Source organism: Amblyomma mixtum, chromosome 4, assembly GCF_055824585.1.
Source record: "Amblyomma mixtum isolate Tamu chromosome 4, ASM5582458v1, whole genome shotgun sequence".
Classification (NCBI taxonomy): domain Eukaryota; kingdom Metazoa; phylum Arthropoda; class Arachnida; order Ixodida; family Ixodidae; genus Amblyomma; species Amblyomma mixtum.
Window position 1 is genome coordinate 143,738,935 of NC_143015.1, and position 23,958 is coordinate 143,762,892.

Here is a 23,958-nt window from a genome sequence, read left to right on the forward strand (position 1 = left end):
GTGGGGCTTGTGCGACCCAAGCTGCTCTTTCCTTGCAATCTGTCAGGATCAGTCATAATTTTAACTTCAATCTTCCTCTGACATACAATTCGTTGGGCATGCTGTGATAACTCCCCAAGGTCACATGACCTAGGTGGCGCATCTAGTTTGCTTCTCCTGGGGTTGATTACCTGGTCCACCTTTCGCCACCCTATTTTGGCGGACAACGCCGACGACACTTACGACACCGGATTTCTTGCACAACTGGAGACTTAACGCCATTGTGCTAAAATAAAGCAAGCAATGAGGTCACGTGACGAGCGTCAGGGTCCGTGTGAAGGTGGGAGCGGATAGTGGTGGGGAGAATCTCAGTCAGGAGCAGGGTGTTGGTGTATTCCGGGTCGCCTGTTCGTGAATGAATGGCCATGCTTGCCAAGATGGTGAGGAGACGACCACAGGAGTTTATTAGGGAATAAGTAATTGTGCACGGCGCGAACTCTGCTGGGTACGGTCGTACCGCAGATGTGTCCACCAGAGGAGAAAGAATTGGTGGCTGACCATGACCGAAAGGATACTTCGCAAAATTGTGCTGAGGCCCCGCTTAACTAAAAAGATTAACAATAGTAGATATTCGTTCGTGGTCAGCAGCAAGCATTGATGAGAGCACTTTAAGTTTATCACACAAGAGGTCTACATCAAGGCCCGAAAAAGAGACTGCAGTGAAATCCACCGATCAGAATGCTACTGCTACAGTCTAGTAGCAATATGGCTGTGCTCAAAAAGGCAAATTTGAAAAAGGTCTATACGTGGAATTGGTTATTCTCTACTTTACATTCACAGGTCCCTGGGAGTCCTCGTACTTCTCCTGGCACAGTGGTGCAGCGGTTAAGCGATGCTCTATTGCCCTTGCAAGTGGCTGTTTCAATCCCAGCCACAGGTAGGGCTTGTGAGACCTAGGTTGCTCTCCCCGAGCGACCACTCGAAACCAGTCATTAAATTAACTGCCACCTGCCACAGTGGGCACTTTCTTCACAATCAGGTAAGCAGGTGGCAACCTGCCACGCTGGGCATTTGGCACTACCGAGATTTTTCGTCCACAAGGCGGACGACGACGATACCGAGGACGTCAGATTTTCTGCAGAACGGCAACCTAAACGATATCGCGTTAAAGCAAATTCTCCAGTGCCAAGCGCAAAGTCGCCACCGTAGTCACCCCCGCCCCGAACTACAGCTACACCCCGCCCCCACCGCACCCTTCGCACCCTCCTAGTGTCGCCACTGCCTCCACCCTCGGCGCGAGAGGAAAAGAAGAAGGGAAAGAAGACGCTCGCGCTACCCGTTCGTGCCTGCCGCCGCCCGACCCGGACCTGCCTAGACTACCAGCTCCGGTGAGCAGCTTCTTTCTAGTCCTTTGTACTTAGTTTGCCTCGGTTACCGCCCACGGCTGCTCTACATCACGCGCGCCGTGCAAAAAGCGTAATGCCGCAGCTTCTGTGGGGTTTCAAGGCGGTCATTACAGCATGTGTACTGTCGTTACGCGCCAGCATTCAGCAGTCAAAACAGATAGCCGAGATACGTGAACAGAACCATTCCGGGCCGGTAGACTTCAGCCGAGCTCTAGCTTTCTTGTCCTGTGCCTTCGCTCACCGAACAAGGCCGCATTCGGGTCGTTGCGGCGGAAGCCTCAGTTGTTAAGCCTAAAGACGTTGCCTCACGTGCAAAGAAACCACAGAATGTAACGACGTGCTTACCTCCACGAGAGGTTCACGCAGTAGGACTATTGCAACCGCACCCTCGGTTACATTCTAGTCTTGTGGTTTGGTTTGGTTTATGTGGTTTAACGTCCCAAAGCGACTAAGGCTATGAGAGACGCCGTAGTGGAGGGCTACGGAAATTTCGACCACCTGGGGTTCTTTAACGTGCACTGACATTGCACAGTACACGGGCCTCTAGAATTTCTCCTCCAAAGAAATTCTAGCCACCGCGGCCGTGATCGAAACCGCGTCTTTCGGGTCAGCAGCCGAGCACCATTACCACTGAGCCACCGCGTCGGGTCAACCGGTAAACACAGTGCGGTAATGTGCCACATAGGGACACTTTGTCTCTGCGTGCCCGGTTCTCTGCGCGGCCACGCGAGGCGGATGGAATCAAAGCGCTAGACTCATTTCAACATGCGAATTCAACCATGTTAAAATTTCCATGAATTTAGATGGAGGCGAAATTCTAGAGGCTCAGCTGTGCGATGTGGATTTATGGAAGAAATCCTGGAAGTAAAATTTGCGGAAGAAATCCGGTTTAATCCAGTTCTTAGGAATTGTGTTCGGAGTGGAAGATTATGGTAAAATCGGGTTTCAGCTCAAACAAAAGGCTCTAGGTATAAGGCACATCTATCGCTGTTTCAGTTCACAGTAGACGAGGCAGCCGATAGCTACCCGGAGAGATGAGATAGGAAATTAGAGTTGTATATTACTATTTTGAGTGCCATCAACATTCCACGAGTGTTATTATATGCCACTGTATGTACTATCAACCTCCATAATAAGCAATGATCCGCTTATATACGTACCCCCTTTGCCTAAAGTAACCGAGCAACTGGTTTTAAAGCGAAAAGCTGCACTAGGCTCGTCAACACCGCGCTTCGCGTGGGCCACCCCTGGGCGCCGCCGTGGCGCGCCCTTTCCCTCCTCGCCACCCCCTCCGTTCTCCTCCTCGTCACCGTTTTACCCTTCGCCGCTGCCGCGCGGTCTCCGCCGCAGTCCCAAGAGAAGGTTCTTTTGCCAGGCGTTGCGATAACGCGTGAGCGGCGGCCGTAGAAGAGGCGCAGACATTCGCCATGGAAGGAAGAAAAGAAGACCCAGAAGTGATAGCGAGGGAGTTGGCTCAAAATCTACACCGCTATCGTGGTGCTCCCAGTGCCTTGTGCGCGAACTGCGACAGCCATGACGTCAAACGAAGCATAACTGCAGCTTTTCGCTTGTATATCCAGGCTTAGCCAGAGCTAAGGCACCTGCGAATTTTTTGGATCTCAGTTGTGTAGTGGAGTCTTCACGGCACCCCTCAGGACCAAAAGGTGTCAGAACGTGAGGAGAAGGGCTCACCTCAATCTAGACAGATTCGGAGCTTAAGGACTGCTGTAAGTGCTTCAATACGACATGTACGACAATACGACAAACGACATGTGCCCGGTACATCCGGGTTTCAGTCACAGTGAGGTTTGGTTCAAGCACTCGTCGGAGGTTTCTTCCATCCACCTGCGGACATCGGTGTTCAGCGAAATTGCAAGGAAGTCAGCTGGTGTGGGGTCGTCGCGTTTGGCGCAGGACAGGCGCAATGGGCAGCAGTCTATGACGTCTTTGGCACTGGACCAAATCTGGTTTAGGGTTATATCTGAAGCCTTCCAGTTTGTGCCTCGCCGCGGTGGCTCAGTGTTTACGGCGCTGGGCTGCTGACCCGAAAGACGCGGGTTCGATCCCGGCCGCGGCGGCCGAATTTCGGTGAAGGCGAAATTCTAGAGGCCCGTGTGCTGTGCGATGTCAGTGCACGTTAAAGAACCCCGGGTGGTCGAAATTTCCGGAGCCCTCCACTACGGCGTCCCTCATAGTCTGAGTTGCTTCGGGATGTTAAACCCCACTAAACCAAACCTTCCAGTTTGTATTGGGAGGACGCTGAAAGTATCGTAACCGCTAGAGTAAAGATAATGACGATGATATGGTCCCCTGTCTCTCCAGCGCCCCCTGAAGAGGGTCACAGGTCTGGGACATTTTTTTTTCTCGCTGATAATTACACAACAGTCTCACATATGTGCGTATTTTTTATTTTGAAGTGAAAGAGCGAACTGCACGAGGAGCACAGGCCATTTACTCTCCGATGTTTTTGATGTGTTTAGGAAGGATCACTACGTGTTTCCTGAAAGATGATTTAAATCCACCGCAATGTGCCAATCAAAATGTGTCCACGCAGCATATACTTTGTTCTCAGACGTGGTAATCATTTTACAGCACTGCTGTAGTACACAGCTGAAAGCAATAATTCACCCTCCTAACGTTACTTGTAAAGTTCTGGAATAGGACAACGTAGCACTAATCGGGACGTCAGTTATTCTAGACGTCGTAGCGAAAAGTTTGGGAATGCATACTTTGTTTTTTGTGTGCATGTTGACAAAAAACATTACAGGGTTTTTCAGCCTCATCTCATCAGATGTTACGTTACAATATGCCACACTTATTAAACCAATTACAGTCTATGAATGTCGATATTTCAAAAAGAGCTTGCGCGAAATTAAACCTGCCTTCATATAGCAGCAAAACGTTAAGTATATAAACGATGATGTATAAAATATTTTGTATGTATCTCTATGTCTGTGTAAAAAGTTTTTTCTATAGTGTTAACCGATCTTCCGATGTTTGCAATTCTTTGCAAAATACTCATATTTCCTGCTGTACGCTATGTAAAGGGGCTCTGGGGGTCCCTTAAGTGATCTGCGGTCACTTTTTACCCTGACCTACCCACATCTATGATGTAAATAAAATAAACTGGAAACTCGAAATATCTAACGGAGGGACTTCTAGGCCGAGGAAAACAAAAATAAAAAGTACTAATAGTGACCTGTTCTCCCGACAGCTTCGTCAAGAAGAAACTACCGGCTTACGTATCTCCACACGGTTACTGCCAGACATGAGGTAAGTGCTCGTCGTGATGTAACACGCACGCACAGGCACAGATGCTTGGTTGCGAAGGAGTGCGAAGGGTGGTAAGGGCGAAGTGAAGCAACTCGGAATAATGTAATGAGAAGGTAAAACGAAGTAAAGGAGCGGCATGTGCCGATCACGGGGGGATCACGGACGTTTTCCTGACCATTCCCACTCCTTCGCAGGTGATAGTTTGCGAAGGACTCAGAGCCATCCTTCGCAGGTCGTGCGATTGCGCTCGGAGACCGCAAGCTTTAGGCTGAGAGGTCGGCATATATCACGAAACGCTAGTGAAACATATGGTCGGCGTTCGAATCGCAGGCCTTACGCCGAGAAAGATCCCCAGCTCAGCGCCGAGTCCCGACTGCGGTGGATGACCGCCGCCGCGCTGGCCACCTTTCTGCTGCTGAGCATCGCCGTCACTGTGTTCTTCATGTATGCTGGTACGTCGACGCCGTTATGCATCAACCTTCGTCGTATCAATACCGCTTATAACGACTATGTTAACGGCCTGGCCTTGTACTGGTGGTGAAGGTGTAGGCAGCATCAGCCTCGCATTGACGATGTCGACAATAGCTCCACCTCTTTCTCGTAGTCAAAGGATGATTGTGTCTCCTACCACTGCCCAAGAATACCAGAGCATAACTATTTCCCTTTAGCCGATCGCCACATGATATGCTTCCGGCAAGGAAAGGTAGTCATAAACCGCGACTGTTTTGGTCTACTCGGCAATCACCATCGCCATGTGTTTGGATGTTGGCACAGTGTCGGATGAGGCATCAGCGAACTACCCTTTCTCTGAGCCCCGATGAACTTCAGCAAGCACAAATTCTTTGCCATAAAGACACAGCCTTTAGGTTCCATCTACCAATGTTCAAAAACCCCTGCGTTATAGCTAGAATTCTTCTTCCCATTCTGCCCCAACCTTCTATTTATCGATTTTTCGTGTGTGCCTTGTAAAGCAATTCTTCTTTGTCAACAGTGTATTTATTCGATTGCAGGTTCCCCGATGTCCGCACGTGAGTACTCTCACAGCAATTTTAATCCTAATCGCGAAATTGTGGTTTCAGCTTTTCGGCCTGGTTGTTTTTGCATGAGCGATAAACTGAGACAAAAAGACACATGTACAACGCTGCGTTATTCGGACTGAAATACTGGGATAGGTGGGAGACATTCAGTTTAGTTACGAGCCGGCATCAAGGACGTGGTGGGGATGGTGCCTGTAATGACGGGAGATTATCCGCTATAGCGGAAATTGCGTACGATACAGAAGAAAAACAGCACACGAACAAAATTACATAAACATTCAGATAATGTGTAATAGCAGTAACGAACGAAACAGCAGGATTTCACAGGTCTGCTTAGTAGAGTGTTACAGGCCAAGAGGAAGCAAAAAAAAAAGTTAATTCTGTGATCAGTATTAGACAAAGCCAAAGATTGGCGGGGCCATGCACCCGTACACAGACATACTGCGACTGCAGTGTGCATTCAGGCACATTATCGCTTCTCTCTAGCTATCGCTATCGCTTCTCTATCGCTTCTCTGATGTATCACTACATTGAACAGGGTTGGCAGTAACACATGTGAACGGGGTATTTGGTCACTTCTGGTGTGCTTTAGTCAGTTATGGCGAACGTAGCCATCCATCCCGTTTTCACAAAGCGCCTTGAACGACACTCTCCACTCGACAGTTCAAGACCTTTTAACCTGGAAACACCTCGCTCTATTATATGCAAAAATATATTTCGTGCTCTTCTTTTCCAGCACCGCCCCTTCGCTTCGCGAAGCCTGCCTCGTCAGATGCTCCGCTCAGTAAGTTGTGCATAGAACGGTTAGCGCTTACTCGTCTTTACTTTAAAAAAAAAAGAAAAACCCGTAGAGAAAGCCTGAGAAATTCTCCGCCGAAGTAGATTACTGCTTGAAAGAAGAAACCATCATATCATATTTTTTTATACCTTCAGAGTATCTGGAATAATTTGAGTGCGGTAGTTTGCGCGTTGTAGCTTTATTCCTTAATGAAAAGGTCTGCCACCGCCGGCCTCTTCAACTTAATTCAGTGAAGTGTACTTCTTTAATTTGCAGAAATAACGGCCCCGATATCACTGTGCTTCTTATGAGGCTGAAATATGACTCCTTAGTCTGACTTCACTGCGGCAGTAGAAACTGATCACCTGGAACTCCAGTGTTCGCAACTTTGGATGAGGAACTTAATACACGTCGTGTTCTTTCTCTTCGGATGGGTTGTTTTACCTGGAGCACAGCTTTAAATGAAAGGGCCTCTACGGAATTCAGTCTAATTTGTACCTCTTTTCTGTTCATCCGTTATATGAAAGGTTATCTGTAGGTGTATCGCCACGTCACAGTTCAAGTAACGCAATATGCTACAGGCCACCCCGCCTCAAAACTATAGACAGATCTACTATCAAACTGTGATCTGTGTTGCTTGAATTTAGCAGCTGTTCCTGAATAAGTGTAAAATAAGTGCCATTTTTCTTCCCATTTCAGCTCACAGAGAAATAGAAGGGGAGGTGAACACAGGTAAATTGAAACGACAACATGGCAGCGCTTGTTGTTCAAGTTAGGGCTCAGTGTAGTGCCATGTCTTTCTCAAAAGCGCAAAACCAACTAGCCCGCCAACATGCGTTACTGCGGCATAAATAATAAAAATAATTGAAAACTGATGCATTTCAATTCCTGGCCACCTTGTGCGGTTTTATAATTCGTGACTTGCTTTTGTTTTCTCAAGGCTTACGAACTGAGCTAAGCTTCATGCCAACTTATTCAGCGTTGGCAACCAAAGTTCTTGTGCGGCTGTCAACTCGACCATTGATTTTTCATGTATAGCACTTTGTCGCACCCGCCATCGATCGGCCAATGCCACCAAAATATCTAATTACATTTCCCCTCCCTTCGCCTTCAAATATACATTTCCCGTCCATTGTATTATCAGTGCCATTTATGCATTTAGTGCATAGCGGCTTCGTAAGCGAGATAATTACCACCTGTTGATTTCAGCCGTCGTACAACCATTCTAGCTAAGCATGTCATAAATATAACGGATGTGAACGCTGTATGAGAAAATAAGAAAACATTATATAATTTACGTTATGGATTTCGAAAAAAAAATTGACCCACTACAGGCGTGGGGGAGAGAGCAGTATAGAAAGGCACCGCAAAGACACCGTTAATAGTCTTGTACTTAGGCTTTTGCTGACATTCTTGCATGAGCTTCAATACAAATCCATTGGGTTATTTCACATTATGATCCATGATCTGAATGGCTGGACTATGGGTGTATTAACGCTCGACGACATCTCTGGTCATAACCACTCTCAGTTTCCCAGTGCTTCTTCCTCTGTTTGAAGTTGCGAACAAAGAACCATTGGCAGCTGCCGTCTGTGATTCCTCGATAACAATGGGAATAACCAAACAAGCATTAGTCTCGGAAATAAGCGATAAGAGTGAACATGCCAATGGGTATTGCATTTGGGGAATTCGGTTGTGTTTCAGAGTTCAGGGTCTCATGATGTTACTTCAAGCGGTTCATCATAATAGGCAGTTTTTCGCAACTATAAACTCTTTTCAATATAATAGATTTCCTTTAACAGAACTTATAAAATTTTTTTATACTGAAGTAAAAAGTATTCGAAACACAAAGCCAGGAAAACGATACCTCAAAATCGCTGCGCTGCCGAAAGCAATGGCGTTTGCGACGTTGCTACGACCGCACAGTAGCCTAGGACGCGCGTCACATGGATAAACGCACTGAAATACTAACGACATCGTTTTTTAAATGACTGAAATGTTCAAAATCGAACCTGGCATTCTCGCTGAGCCAGCACAGAATGGGTACTACAATGCATAGGTAATGCTCGTGACGTATCAAGCGCGAGGGTTGTTCCGTTAACTCCATTTTTCCTAGTCCAATTCATTTCCTTGCGGCTTGCTCCAATAATTCGATCACCCTTAATTCAGCAATTTGTCTATGGTTGTTTTGTTTTTGCAAAAGTCACCACCGTTTGCACATAGGTTTTTCATCTCTCCGCACATTTTCAGACGCGCCGAGGCATGGAAGCAAGTGGGTGACCTACTGTAAGTGCCTTTGCCTCAGGTTCCTGGGCACAGATACGTGCTTAATCTTCGATAAACGAAACCGTCCTGGACTATACACTCTAAGTGATTTTTCGTTGCTCTGGGAGTAACGGCGACCGTTAGTAGTGCACACGAAGTTTATGCAGTTGAAAGACTTAGTGCGAATGGTTTATGGTTTATTGGGGTTTAACGACCCAAAGCGACTCAGGCTATGAGGGACGCCGTAGTTGAATGGCTCCGGAAATTTCGACCACCTGGGGTTCTTTAACGTGCACTGACATCGTACAGTACACGGGCCTCGAGAATTTTGCCTCCGCCGAAATTCAACCACCGCGGCCGGGATCGAACCCGCGTCCTTCGGTTCAGCAGCCGAGCGCTATAACCACTGAGCCACCGCGGCGGTTCAAGGACACGTTTAGCACTCGGTAGGAAATAGACGAACTGAGGGGGCGGCTCAAGGACTACATGTTTAGCACTGGGTAGCAAATAGACGAACTGAGGGGGCGGCTCAAGGACTACATGTTTAGCACTGGGTAGCAAATAGACGAACTGAGGGGGCGGCTCAAGGACTACATGTTTAGCACTCGGTAGCAAATAGACGAACTGAGGGGGCGGCTCAAGGACTACATGTTTAGCACTCGGTAGCAAATAGACGAACTGAGGGGGCGGCTCAAGGACTACATGTTTAGCACTCGGTAGCAAATAGACGAACTGAGGGACGAACGATATCGATAATCTTTAGTCCCAATTTTCTTACTCTCCTCCGCTGTAAGTCATGAATTTTTATGGCATGGTAGACGCATTTGAAATTGTGCTTTTCTGTAGTCGAAGTCCTTGAGGGTGCTCAACAATAAAAAAAGCAATGTGGTAAGGTTGTTCATAAACAACGACACCGCTGCTGCCTGTGCGGAGGCCATGAAAGCTCAGTGGCATCGGAGTCATCAGCAGCCGAGTATACAGCGTTATAAATACAACACACACTTGGGTAGTTCAGTTTGACATAAAAATGTAAAACAGAGCACAGACACCGGGAGGAGGTACTTAGCGCTGTTTCGCCTTGATAATGTATACGATGCTAATGTATACGAATGCAAACTATGGGCAGCACAGTAAGAATTAGATATAGCTTAATACGAACGGACCATTTCCATTGATATCTGGAGGCTCCGCAGAGCTCAATGGTCACTGGTATCGGTATCGACGGCCTTCGATCTGCGCTGGTGCTGTTTTGTAGTCGTGGTCCGGGCAATAAATACACTACGATGGCCGAAGATTTAAAGATGTCTCGAGCACAGTTTTTTGGCTAGGAGCTGTTATATATCTGCTATAGGGAATGGGCAGTCCGCTCTTCGTCCGCACCTGGCATGATGTCACAAGCATTTAGCAGCAGGTGGTGAACGGTGGAATAACTGTATGTCGGTGATGTACTAGTTACCGTGAGTCCATATCGGCTGTGGCGTGCATTTAAAATACATTTACATATGCGGTACAAATTAGTGGCGCATATTTTTCATTGTGGACACGGCACCGTCTCAACAGTGCTTCGCGGCCGACTACAAATTAGCTCGTGACCCGGGAGCTAAAGTGTCAACAGGCAACACTCTTTCGTCCTATCGATGCAAGGCCTATGGTTTACCCTAAGTATTGATCCGAACAGTTGCTTTTCGATTAATTAATCGCGTCAAGCTACAAGCTTAACGGTGGCAATCTTTTCCTTCCTCTGCGGTCGCAGACGACTCCCCGATCAAGGTGACGCCCAACGTGCTGCTGTGCGCCACCAACGGTCGGGGAGCCCCAGGGCTGGGGGAGGCCCTGGACACCCACTGCACACACGTCATCTACACCGGACCGATGGCCATCGAGCGCACTGCGAACAGCGGGAAGCCATACGTCAACATACAAGGTATAGGGCCTCGGCTACTGTATCATCCACAGTCCACGGGTAGTTTAATTCACTGATAAGTAGTTTGAGAACAACGCAATTACTCTTAATTAAATGTATACTTCAATGTATTAATTCTCAGGTGTAGATAAGTGAGATTAGAACTTGCAAAAACTTCTTTTATATTTTTATAAGGATTCTTTCCTCGATTCAATATTTTTCCCATCTAGTATTGGTAGATGCCGCCTGTGACGTCAGTGAAATTAGCTCTCAAGCAACGTCCATCCTATACTCCGTTCTCAGTATCTAGGCCGGCCAAGCAGGCATAATTATGTTCGTGCACATTACCCAGTCGCCCATCAAAAAAGGTGCTATTTAATTAACCACGCTTTTGAAATTCAGCACACATGCACCCGTTTCTTCCCTGGCACCCGTTTTAAGCAGTGCTGTGCAATGCTTCTTTATATATTTCCGCGGCTCTTCATTGTTAGCTCAAGTGTTTCCGCTATCTCCAGGACAGACCGCTCTGCGGGGGTCATGTTAAGACTGGAATATAACCGTGGGCATGCTATAAGCCCAATTCAGGCAGACCAACCTACTGAAGAACGCGTTGGTTAGCTTGGTGGACTCTACGGGCTATCTGGGGTATAGCTTTCAGCGATTGCCTCTTTGAGAAGCCAAATGGCAAAGAGAGACGGCTGCCCGAAATCCGCAGACCGCGACGGCTACAGTGTGTTCAGCGGCCTGAAGAAAAATCACGAGCGGTTCCTGTCGTTCCGGTGGAAGGCCGCCTCCTGGAACGAGGGAGACGTCCTGCACGCGCTGGTCGTCTACCTGCGCTACTTCAAGCTGCGCGGTGTCGAGCTGGTCATGGGGAGCCACCTGGAGAGCGCCAAGTTCATCCGCTTCTGCCAGGTGCGTCGGGAACTAACTGGCACCGCATTGTGGGGCTGCCGAAAGCAACTCACATTCGAGTGCAGTGAGGGTCGAGATTTAAGCGGCCGTAAACAAATCACCTGTTAAATCTTCTGTTTCTGTTGCGTCAAATTTTCCTCACAGCGTAACGTTCTGAAAGCTACAGTTGCGCGTGCAATACCCTTAAGATTGTGCTTTCGATAAGGCAGCATACCGTGCTTTAGAACTAAAAAGTTCCCTACCCTGTCTTCTCGTGCTTGTACCTCGCCAACCGGAGGTCTATTTTCGTGAACCCGCTAACGGCAGGCTTCTGCTACACACGACGGGGATGGGGGGGGGGGTGTTAAAATAACCGCTCGAAAGGCCTTTTAAAGCATTCTAGAGCGCGTAAAATTATTACAATTTAAACTCTAAGCTGAATTCGTGTATGCTCATATCCTGGCCAACATTTTGTAAGTCAAACGGCTTACTAAAGGGGAGGAAGGGAAGCGATTTGACACAAGAGCCGCAAGAGACGTAGTGTTCTCTGACATTTAGGGACCGGGTTCCTGACAGCAATAAGAATCACAAGGAGGCTTCAATTTCTTTACGTACCTCTGGACGTTTTTAAACCTGCAGATACAGCTGGCGGCCTGTACACAGCTAAACTAAATAGACGCTGATGACCGCTGCTACCTCAAGCAGTGAGAAAGCTTATGATGACTGTTTTATTGTGTCGGAGTTTTTGTGTAATCAAATCGCTGGACCCTCTGATCAAGTGGCGCTCAGTCTTGTACGCTACATGCCACTGTTATCGTCTGGACATGCATGAAGGCGCGGTGATATGCAAAGCCAGGTGGTGCCCCCAAGTCTCCATTAGATCCATTAGAGAAATATGTCTTTTTTTGTCTGCTATTATATCCTGCGCGGGTGATCTACTTACCCCACACCTCCTGTTTTCACTGGCGCCGATAACGTGGCGCTTTCAAGTGTAGCTCCCTCAGTAGTCTGCAAACTACAGTATCTTTCATTATTGCAGTCTTGTCGTCAGAGATCGTGTTTCACTAACTTGCGTCGCGTGTGTCGCAGGCTTTTGTGCAGCGCATGAAGAACAACGCCAGCCTCATCATCAGAGTGGAGAGGGCGGTGGACCTCACCAGGGGACTCTTCGAGCGGCTGGCCAGGCAAGTGGCTCATTCTGCCGCACAGCCATTCTGGATCCTTAAAACTGCGCCCATTACATTTTGGTACAGTACAATCTAACTCGAGCTGCTGTTGCATGGTTGAGTATTGCAGATGCCCTTGCCTTTACTAACGAAGCAAAGCCTTTGCAGTCAAGTACTATGCACACAAAAGAGAACGCGGGTTAATTTGTACTGCTGACAGCGCTCAGCAGGTCTTAAGTGTAGCGCTTTCCCGGCTCACTGTGATTTTGGCCGACTTGTGAATAGGCTTGCTGTACACTCTGTCTAGTGATGTCATATAAAGCAAGTATCCTCCTCTAAGCCCAGAACCGATTACCAGGACAGTATAAACCAGAGAAAGATCGCTGCAAAACGATGCTTTCCGCGGTATTTTAGTGGTGACTGGTATGACAAACAGAATAGTCATTCGCATTTCATTCACCAGACTGCGCCATCCTGAATTCGCTTAAGAAACTATGCATTCTCTAAGCAGTATTTTATTTCAGGATAGCCTGAATCGCGTTGTTGAAAGCGTGGCTGAGCACTGCTATCAAAAACATTTGCGCTTTCCCATTCAGGAAACTCTGCACACACGTCTTAGCTGAACGCAGAAGCTATGAGAACCTCTGAGTCTACTTGCGCACGCAGTTTCGCTGTACGTATCTGCTATGCAGCTTCTGGGATTGTCTAGAGGTACATTCAAGAGCAGGACCCCACGCGCCGATGCGACCACTGAATACTATGCACAGAGGTGGTGCACATTCTTGCTTTCCGACAATTTTTTCCTCTCTACACATCGCTTTCCGTGTGCGCAGGCTGCCCCAGTTCCTGGTCCTGCAGACCCAAGTGGTGCAGATACCGGGGCTTCAGACCAGGCGCTTCCCAAACCCCTACCAGCCCTTCGCCGGGTCCCACACCAGAGACGTGTACATGGTGAGTAGCCTGTCCAATGCGGCAGGTGCCCTCGGCGACCATTAAACAAAAATACTTTGCAAGGCAAAGTTGAGTAGGGATCGAAGATGCTGCTGACTTACCATTTTCATATGAAATACTATGGGGTGCTTACGTTATACCGTAAAGGGTGTGACAGTCATAAGTTCCAGGTCATTGTGCATTCATGTTAGACACAACAGTCTCCTTCGCTGTAACGTAGACCACTTTAACTATGGCTACCACGCCCCGTGTGCTGTGCGCAGTCAGCGCATGTTAAATAACCACAGTCTTTCGAAATTTAATCGCAACCTTCCACCACTGCGTTCCTCATAGCCCGTGTGTCATTATGGGACGTTAACTGTCGCATACCATACCATCATCAAAGTTGTGAAAGGTTAGGAAAGTATCAGCCGCTTTGGAAAAACTGTCTGATATGTAGGCTAATTGGTCAACCCTGCGCACCAGGCAAAGTCGAAGCTGCATAAATACACTAAAAACATGGCTTCGATCGTCTTTTTTATGTGGTAGCACTCCCCTGTGCAATGTGCCGTTGTCGTGGAGGCTGTGGCCTAGCACTTTATGGTACCGAAGTTGACGTTACCTAGATATCTCAGCATTCAGCAGCGGGACCATGGATCATAGAATGAGGCTAAATAAAACGGTGCACGTGTAGTTTCCTCTTTGATGCAACTGTTAGTCAGTAATATATATGTGACTACTATGGCAGCTGCTGTGTGTTATGCAATAAACTACAGTTAATTATTTCTGCGCATAACTTAGGAGGGTAGCTGTGTAGGCCAGTTGGTGAGACATGAAGGCGCTAGACACCGCAGCGGACACGGGACAAGAGAGAGATTGTGGAGGCCATTGCCATCTTGCGCTCGCAACCGGATGAATGCGTTAGTTCGCCTTCGGTTTCCATCCTCCAAAAAGAACTGGGTTTCCTTGACAGGTAACAGGTTGGGTGGCTTCCTTTTAACGTTCTTTTTCTTCCTTTGTCTTGTGGTTTTTCTGCTTCCATATGCGGTCGACGGTTTTTAACACTTCTGATTTATGTAGATTGTGACTCGCATGATGAGCTTTGCATAACGTTTTAAAGTCTGATTTCTGTACATTGTGACGCGCATATCTTTCCTGTGCATTGTTGTCAGTTAGGTTTTGCTATCTGTTGCTTTTCATTCATCTTTTTTACCTGATTGTAAGATCACACGTGCCTCTGTCTTTATAAAGCCATGAAGTTTCAAATAAAATTTTAGTTGCAAGTACCGCCCTGTGTCGTCTTCTTTCTTGTCCCGTGTCCGCTGCGGTGTCTAGCGCCTTCATATTTCTGCGCACACTCATGCTGATCCCCCAGAAATGCATCCTTGAAGCCTGCACCAACCCTGTTGCCCCAATAAACCAACGCTTACGTCCTATGCATATGCAGCGACAGCGGCTGTGGCAGGTGCACCCGTGGCGGCGCCACCTGCACGCCGACAACGTTTGCTTCACTTTCTCCATGGCCGTCATCAAGGCGCGCAAGGGCCCCGTGAAGAACGCCATGCTCGGCTACTCCTACACGGGCCTCAAGGAGGTACGAGGGCGGTTCCTTCCTTTTGTCCTTGAATGAGACCCATGACCCACAAACACCGGCGGTGTCGCACTTTGCCACCTGACAACTGGCAGGTGACGCGGCTGGTGCACGGATGTGCCGCATGTTATCGGTGGTACACATATGCGCCAGCTGCGACCTGGCACAGTTTGGATGGGAGGTGGCAGTATGGACGAAGCGAAATCCCTTCTCCTATTCTAGAGAAGGGAGACCAATGGATGGCTACCAAGGGAAGGACCCTGTCACGTGTGAAGCTTAGAGCATGGGAGATCTAGCCCTGACCTGCCACCTGCCACGGTTTGCAGGTGGCAAGGTGGAGATAGGGAAATCCTCTTGTCCATTTGTAGATGTGTTGTCCTGCATCCAAAAAGCCCAAACAGCTACTTTAGTACTGCATAGCAGCTCACAACGAGGTACTTATTCTATCGAATTGTCACGGCTAATAGTAATTAGTTGTCCACATTTTTTTCTTTTTTTGGACTGCGAAGGTCTTAGCTGCGAAATTAATTCAGAGTGGATAGAAGACTTCAGGCGCTTACCACCAGCCAAGAGATGGAAGCGGCGCCACATTTACTTTCGTCGCAGAAGGCCTGATCAAGATTCAGGCTCCTCAATCCCTGTCCTGAACTTCTGACTAGTTCGTAATCACAAATGAGACTACCGGGACGATGGTCCGATCTTAACCTCAAGCTGAATGTTAGTACTGGCGTCACCAATTATCTAATTAGGAAAATCTGCCTGCGTCATAATATTTACGTTCTCATTTCAACAAACTCTTTCGCAGCCCTGCCAGCAGACGTCCATGGAGAAAGGCGTGGACTGGAAGGCCGTGTCACGATTCCGGGAAAACCGGACCATCTATTACGCATATGACAACAAGCAGACCGTCACCCACAAGGTAAGCAATGGGACAAAGCGCTCGGGTAGCTTTTAACGTTAAAGGCACAGTTCTCTTGAAAACCCGGTGTCTGCGTAGTGAGAGAAAAATCACGGGCATGGCTCTTGGCATGTGGCCCTCAGAGAGCAACCTAGGGGACAGGCGTGACACCTAGGTCACGTGACCTTGCAGCATCATCACAACCTGTGTCCACGAGATAGGGAGAGAACTGTCCACCACGGCGGGTAGCAGTTAAATTAATGATTGGTCCCTCGAGCAACCCGGGCCGCACAATTTCCACCGCGGGGAACGCCTGCCATCGCAGAGCAGTGGCTCATCGCTTAACCGCTGCACCACTGCGCCAGGAGGGGTGTGAGGACTCCCAGGGATCTGTGAATGTAAATTAGGGAGTGACCAATTCCGCATATATGGGCATTAACACACTAACGCTATCGCTTCATACCTTTAAGGCGGAGGTTAACTGTCCGTTCCAATTTTACCATGACTAAATGTGTAACGTTAAAACGGATGCTTGGGCGAGTTGGTACATTTTCCTGAAGAACAGCGCCCGTCTGTGTGTCTTCCTTCAGCCCTCGTCCAAGTTCGCGCTGTTCTTCAGGTTAAAGAGAAATGTTGAACGTACTTTGTCTTTTTAGTTACCTTAGTGCGTCATCTACCGAACTACATTACACTGCTAAGGCCAAAAGATTGCGAGGCGCATGCGACTCAGAGCCAGCACCTCTGCTGCGAACGTTATAATCACAATTACGTTCAGGTGCCCTGCTGGTGATGGCGGTGAAACAGCAGGAAAGAACTAAATTACTTAATTATATCGTAGCTAAACTTTACAAGTTGACATTCTTTTCGGCAGCACATTTAACGCATAGAGATGATGACCGGGCACAATTTGCCTGGGCAGGCTGGGCTCGGTTGGCGGAGGTCAGGTCCAAATGGGGATTCGGAGATTCCTTTTTTTATGCATTGCATGTAACCGAGGGAATGGTCATGATGTAGTAAAAGCGCAATTGTCAGGCTTTTCCCGAACGCTTCATCTACACTCTAGTAGATGTGCAGTGAATGACAGCACACAGAAGAAACCACGGGACATGCGCTTCGTGTTCCCGTTGTCCCTCCCGAGTGCTGTCATTTGCTGCGCTTCGTCTAGTACAAGCTATGCAGCAGCTTTCCCAGCAGTGTGTTTTGCTCTGTCTACACTTGAGCGCCGCCTAATGACGTGCAACTGTCGGGCGTCCCCACCTGCAGCTGTGGCGGCTGTCTCACGAGTTTCCCCGCTACTGCGTCGCCGCCTACGACGTGGAGCGGGACGACTTCGAGGACGCCTGCCCCAGGAAGAGTGTGCCGCTGCTGCGCGTCGTCCGCAAACTCGTCACGGCCATGCCGCAGACGAGAGTGGAGTGACGACTGCAGCGCCCTCACCACCTCCCGGCTCTCACGTTGTCTGGGAAGAACCGTCGTGTGGGAATCTATTCCACACACTGGCGGTTCGAATAGGCCGAGCATCAATGAGGGCCTGCAAATGCGGCAACACAAATCTACTGCGAATAAAAGTTTTGTCTGCCGCTCTTGCCTGCAGGCATTATATTGCATAACATGCAAGAATGCGCTGAACACTGCTTGTCTCTGTATGTTTGCAACAAGAAAAGGTTTACGGCTTCAACGTATTTGGCAATGCCGCCGTACTGGATTCGCTTCAAGTGGTAATTTGCTTCAGCGCAAGTCGTCTACTCATTCGTCGTGACATGAAATTCAAATTTGCGGCTCAGCTTAGTTGCAGTCGCCGCATAACGAATTTTGGTTTTATGCCAAGTGGAATGGGCTGTAGAACGCACAACAAACCTGACAGGCACAGGGATAACTGCATCGCACCCTTATCCCTCCCCCTTCCAATGTTAGAACCCTCCTTGTATAAGGGCTGGAGATATGGCAGCCTTAATCACTTGACCGCACGGATCAATTTCATAACGCCCGTCTTAGGGCATTGCAGTTTTTGCCGGCCTGCCGACCGGTCGATAGCTCTGCCACTCACTTTTCCCGCCGCTGCCAGTGGCCAACCCGAGGCTCGCATAAACCACACCCCCTCCTACCAATAAACAGATTCTCTCTCAGGAAGTATATTCTGAGTTGCTTGAGTTCAGTCTCTTCGCCTCTCAGCTGACGGTGGAATCGAAGAGACTGAGAGTACAAGTAATTGCCAATGAAAGCATAGCAATATACAAGACAGCAATGACAACACAGCAGTATACATGGCAACAATGACAACATAAATAACGAAAATAGGCGCAGATATACAAATTATAGTTACCTGAGCAACCAAAGCGATTTTATTACGACACGCTTGATGTTGTTTTCTAAGGCGCTGGAAGTAATCTAAGCTTCAAGCCAAACTAATAAATCTTACGAAGAGAATTTAATGCTGGATTAAGGACTCGCCCATTGATAGTCAATACGAATTCTTTCATTCGCCCTCCGCCAGTCACCCATTGCAAGCGAATTTCCTCAATTATACACGTCCCGCCTTCAACTACTGTTCGCTTCCGTTGGTACGAGTATTATAAGAAACAGTTATGCGTATCACGTGCCCGTAAGCAGTCATATCCTCCTCTTGTTTTCAGCCCTGGTATATTACCCTAACTAAACTCGCCAAAGGTAACAGATATAGATGCTATAGACTCTGTATAAGAAAGCATGAAAGTAATACATTGTTTAATGTATGTGCGCAGGAAAAATTGAGCAACTGCAAGCTTGCAGGAGAATGAATTAGAATCACACCACAGAGCAACCTAGAAAAGTCTTGTGCCTAGTGTTTTGTAGGCGTTCTTGCGCGGGCTTTAATTTGAAGCCATTTTGTTCTTTGCTTTATGATGCATTTTCACATCAAAGTGAATATGTCGCCTGGCAGAAAAGTAGAAGACCTGCTATGATATTATTCGTTGCAAAAGCTAGTCCTTAGAATAAAAGAAAAATTCAACGGCTGTACTGCTACTTGAGTAGAAAAAGTTTTCATTCTCCATTGAATTATTCATGTGCTTGACTATGCGTGTTCGGTTTTATTGTTTTCAGCGTTGAAAATTCATGCTCGCATTTCATTTCAATGACGCGATATTCATATATTTCTCAATAAATCATATTTGCCTCTATATTTCTAGAACGTAGGAGTCAGCAGTAAAGAAATGCCGATAAATCAGAAATGTTATTCGAAATTTTATTGCTTGAAGACTGGTAGTTAGTAGAAGACTGGTGGTGAAAGCATTCGCGACAAATCTTCATCATCTGCTCCTTACGCGTTTAAATTCAGCTCCGGAAGTGAGCCTCGTGCACATGAACTCTACATTTATTTTGGTATAGTACATCTGCACTACTCTACAATCATTAACCAGTCAACGTAACACCACATTTCGACGCATGGCATAATCTGTGAAAATTGTTGTACATTTTGCGCGAAGAAAAAAATTATTGGCGATGTTGAGCCCCGGCCACCGCAAGTTGAACCTTCTCTTTCAGTTCGCATTTCACCATTTGGCTCTTGCAGGTTCCATTCGCACAGCACTCGTCCCCGCAGCACATGCCAATCTGCCCTTGTGACCTTACTCCAGTCCTCTGGAGGCAACATGGACACAAAGAAAACATTTGAATGAAACAATAAGGCGATGTAGCGAGTTTTGTGTTGTCTTAAACACTGTGGTAACACTAATATCTGGTCTGTTGAGCAACACAACACGAGTCAAGGTATTAAGGCGGTTTTAAGTAGCATTCAAATCAATCATAATTAAATATACCACCGCGGTGTTTCAGTGGTTATGGTGCTCGGCTGCTGACCCGAAATACACCGGTTCGATCCCGGCCGCGGTGGTCGAATTTTTATGGAGGCGAAATTCTAGAGGCCCTTGTTCTGTGCTATGTCAGTGCACGTTAAAGTACCCCAGGCGGTAGAAGTTTCCGGAGCCCTTCACTACGGCGTCCCTGATAGCCTGAGTCGCTTCGGGATGTTAAACTCCCATAAACCGTATTTCACACTGTCGCATGTACATTTTACTTCCCGACAGTGTACACAGAAGTGCCGACTTGAAGTAGTCGTAAGAGAAATTCCTTCTTTCAAAGACCGATATGGAGGTTGGTCAACACAAAATTATTCTGCCTCACACGATTATCCTTATATCGTGCTCATCTTTTATTTATGTAACCTCGCTGTAACACGGACACAAGCACCGCAAGCCACAAGAACCAGAAAACAAGATAACGAGGTTGAGAGCAAAAAACAAGGAAAGAAGCTCAGCTAACAAACCCAGCATGGTGTCCCATTTCGAAAAAGCCCTTGTTTGAGATCAAACAGCTGCTCCTGCAGAGTTTGTCCTGGGCATACAGACACGCATGACGTGACAGGAATCCCGTCCTGTGAAGGTGGAAAAACAGTGCTGTAGAGATGCAGTGCATAAATATTTTTCGTTCCGTATTTAAACAGTGACTTGATCCAGAACCAACCAAGTCTGCGCTGTGCACTTTGCAAAGGTCTGAAAACTTCAAAGCGTCGTCAACATCAACGATCAATACTTGAATTCTGTTTTCGACTAGCCTTCGCGCCATTTTGTGTTACTCACAGAAGAACAACTGACAAACGTGAGTTTATCGCTGACTATGCCTGATGATCGGCGATAGCAGTACCATAAAATGGCCTTCACGCAAGCGGTACAGAAGACTCAGCACACTGAAGTTATTCAAGGACACAGTTCATGTGTGCGTTCAGCAGAGGAATCTTTAAGGCGATCTCTGTAGAATCGACAAAAATAAGGCCCGGTGTAAACATTTCAGCCATCCATTCTGATGAAACTTTCTCTTATCATTTTATTACTAATTAACTCCTGGTAAGCTCCCCTGTGACGACAGAGGACGTTCTGCTCTAAAAATATTGCGAAATTCCTCCAAGTTAGGCCATGAAAAATACGTTACACGAATTACTAAATCCAACACAACCCTCTCATGGCACTGCAAGTGCCTATGTAGTGCCAAGGAACCCCTTCATCAAATGTTTCAGTGGTATTCCGCAAGCGCAAGCAGCTACAGCAAAAAGGGTTGAAATGGTATTGCCTATCAGTCGGGGCCATATATGTCGATAAAATTAAGGCATAAATTGCTACGTAGTCGTCCTATTGGCGTATTCCAGTCGGCGATCCGGAGCAAGTTTTTTGCTCCGCAAAACAGAAGAGCGTGTTTCAACGGGAGATTTGAATTCAGATCCTGAGTACTGATTGGACCGCGATGGTATGGTCGCTAGAATCCCTAGACATCTTGCTCCTTCATAACATTCACGTTGAGCAGCGCATACCTTGCCTTAAAACCCCTCAGAGAGGACAACTCGAAATCACCCTCAGTGCCCTACCCGGGTTGGAAGGCTGGAGCAGTAACCAGCGGCAAGCAACGAAAGCCGGATGCGCTATCGAGCATAGAGTTTCTTACTATTACCTAGAGGGAAAGCTGGCGGCGCTGCCCTTCAGCCACCATGGACGCCCAAAGCATCATGGGGCGGTGAGCTACTTGTTGCGGCACAGTCGTAATTTTTTGGGAACATGGAGTGGCACGTTTCATTCTGAAAACGCTGTTCGTGTGTGCGCAGACGACTTTCGCGCGAACGCAGTGGGCAAAACCCATAGTAGTGAAACCGCGACGACACACGACGCCAATAAAAGGTTTAACTTTTCCGAAATGCCATTAAAAAACCTCTTATAGCATTTAAGCAACAACATCTTTTTTGAAAACATGTTTACTTTTAAAAGTGCACCTGTTAATTACGAAATATTAGTGTTTATAGAGTTCACTGCTTGGCCAATAGGAGAGCGAGTCGTCTCTTATTTTGGGTAAACTTTGCACTTAAATGCTTTTCTGCTCGTTTGTTGCAATCATTAGACAAGATATTGAATGTTATGACGTTTGTAGTTATCAAACAGCTTTATTTTTCTATTATTTTTTGGCCAAAAGTTGCAGTTCCGCAACAAGTAGCTCACCGCCCCATGATGCTTTGAGCGCCCATGGTGGCTGAGGTGGTCACGTGGGGTCTCCATGCAAACTCCTATAGACGGGCTGCCAGCTTTCCCTCTAGGTAATAGTAAGAAACTCTATGCTATCGAGTGATGTGCGTTGGTGGGTGTGGCTGACGGGACCAGATGCCTAGTACTCGTTGCGTCCAACAGTCGTGCACATTCCCGTTTTCGAGATTCTAGAAACTTATATGGCTACTGGTAGCGGCCAGCTTTAAATGTTTATTTAGAAATAGGCGCTTAATGCAATGGTTAAAATGTTAACTATTTGAAATTTAGTTAATCATTTTATTAGTAAAAACTATTAATCTCTTTTCTACGTCAGCACCCCACCGTGGTGGCTCAGTGCCTACGGCGCTCGGCTGCTGGCCCGAAAGATGCGGGTTCGATCCCGGCCGCGGTGGCTGAATTTCGATGGAGGCGAAATTCTAGAGGCCCGTGTACTGTGCGATGTCAGTGCACGTTAAAGAACCCCCGGTGGTCGAAATTTCCGGAGCCCTCCACTACGGCGTCTCTCATAGCCTTAGTCGCTTTGGGACGTTAAACCCCAACAAAACCAATAAAAACTTTTCTACGTCAGCCACCACTGCATTACATAGCTCTAAAACGTGTATTTATAGCTCAAAAGCTGCTTTTAAAATAGAACTGAAAAGTTTCTATCGAGCACCTTATGCTCCTCACAATGACCCAACCAGTAGAAGATTTTAGTGCTTTTAGTGACTCAATCCCACAAGGAAGTGTGCTTGGCCCCTTACTTTTCCTAATTTTTATCAACGATTTACCGGATTCCATTTCTTCCCATATCAGACTTTTTGCTGATGATTGTGTAATTTATTGCAAAATTTATTCTAACACCGATTGCCAATCCCTTCAATCTGACCTGGATTCAGTAACAGCATGGTGCTCAACCTGGCTTATGCAACTCAATCATTCAAAAACTAAATTGATGTCTTTTACTAACCGAATGTCTCGAATTCAAACAGCATACTCCTTAAATAATAGCTCACTCGAGCTAGTCACCACGCATAAGTACTTGGGACTTCACCTTCATTCAGACTTAGCATGGAACCACCATATTAACCTTATGCTTGCATCTGCTAATCGGTCATTAGGTCTCTTAAAACATAACCTAAAGCATGCTCCTCCTCACCTCCGTGCTCATGCCTATACCACTCTAATTCGACCTAAAATTGAATATGCCTCGGCTATTTGGGACCCTTACCAATCTTACCTAATAAATAACATTGAATCATTGCAGAACCGCGCCGCTCGTTTTATTTACTCCGATTATTCACGTAACACCAGCGTCACAGCCTTAAAGAAACGCGCAGGTCTCCAGGATTTATGTCTCCGCCGTAAAATTGCACGACTATCACTTTTTCATAAACTTTATCATCATCCATCACTTCATAACGACTTTTTTTCTTTGCCTCCTTTGATTTTTGACCGCCGCGATCATCCCTTTAAAGTTAGACGTTTCACGTGCAGAACATTTATCTATGCGCATTCATTCTTACCACGCACAATATCTGACTGGAACACTCTGCCTTCACATATCGCAACCACCACTGATCCTGATAAATATTTTAAACTTATATCTTCAATAACTACTGCTTAACTCTTCGCATACATTGTTATTTTATTTGTTCATGGCTTCCTTTTTTGCAGTGTTTGTTACTAAAAAGATTCATTGTATTAGTGTTCTGTTTGTATAATTTTAATACTGCAGTAATCTTCGTTCTTTGCCGCGCTGCCATTCTTTTGATTCTTTTGCTTACTTATATGTCA

General features: G+C 46.9%; 1 protein-coding gene across 1 annotated transcript; it reads left to right on the top strand.

Moving 5' to 3' along the window:
* The first annotated feature begins 4,653 nt into the window (after positions 1-4,653).
* Positions 4,654-17,539, top strand: LOC149348565 (uncharacterized). The gene is made up of 11 exons (XM_089541798.1): positions 4,654-4,658; positions 4,989-5,110; positions 7,173-7,205; positions 8,724-8,759; positions 10,492-10,662; positions 11,357-11,556; positions 12,625-12,719; positions 13,535-13,652; positions 15,079-15,225; positions 16,028-16,141; positions 17,384-17,539. The coding sequence occupies exons 1-11, from the start codon at positions 4,654-4,656 to the stop codon at positions 17,537-17,539; spliced, it is 1,197 nt and encodes a 398-aa protein (XP_089397924.1).
* Positions 17,540-23,958: the final 6,419 nt, after the last annotated feature.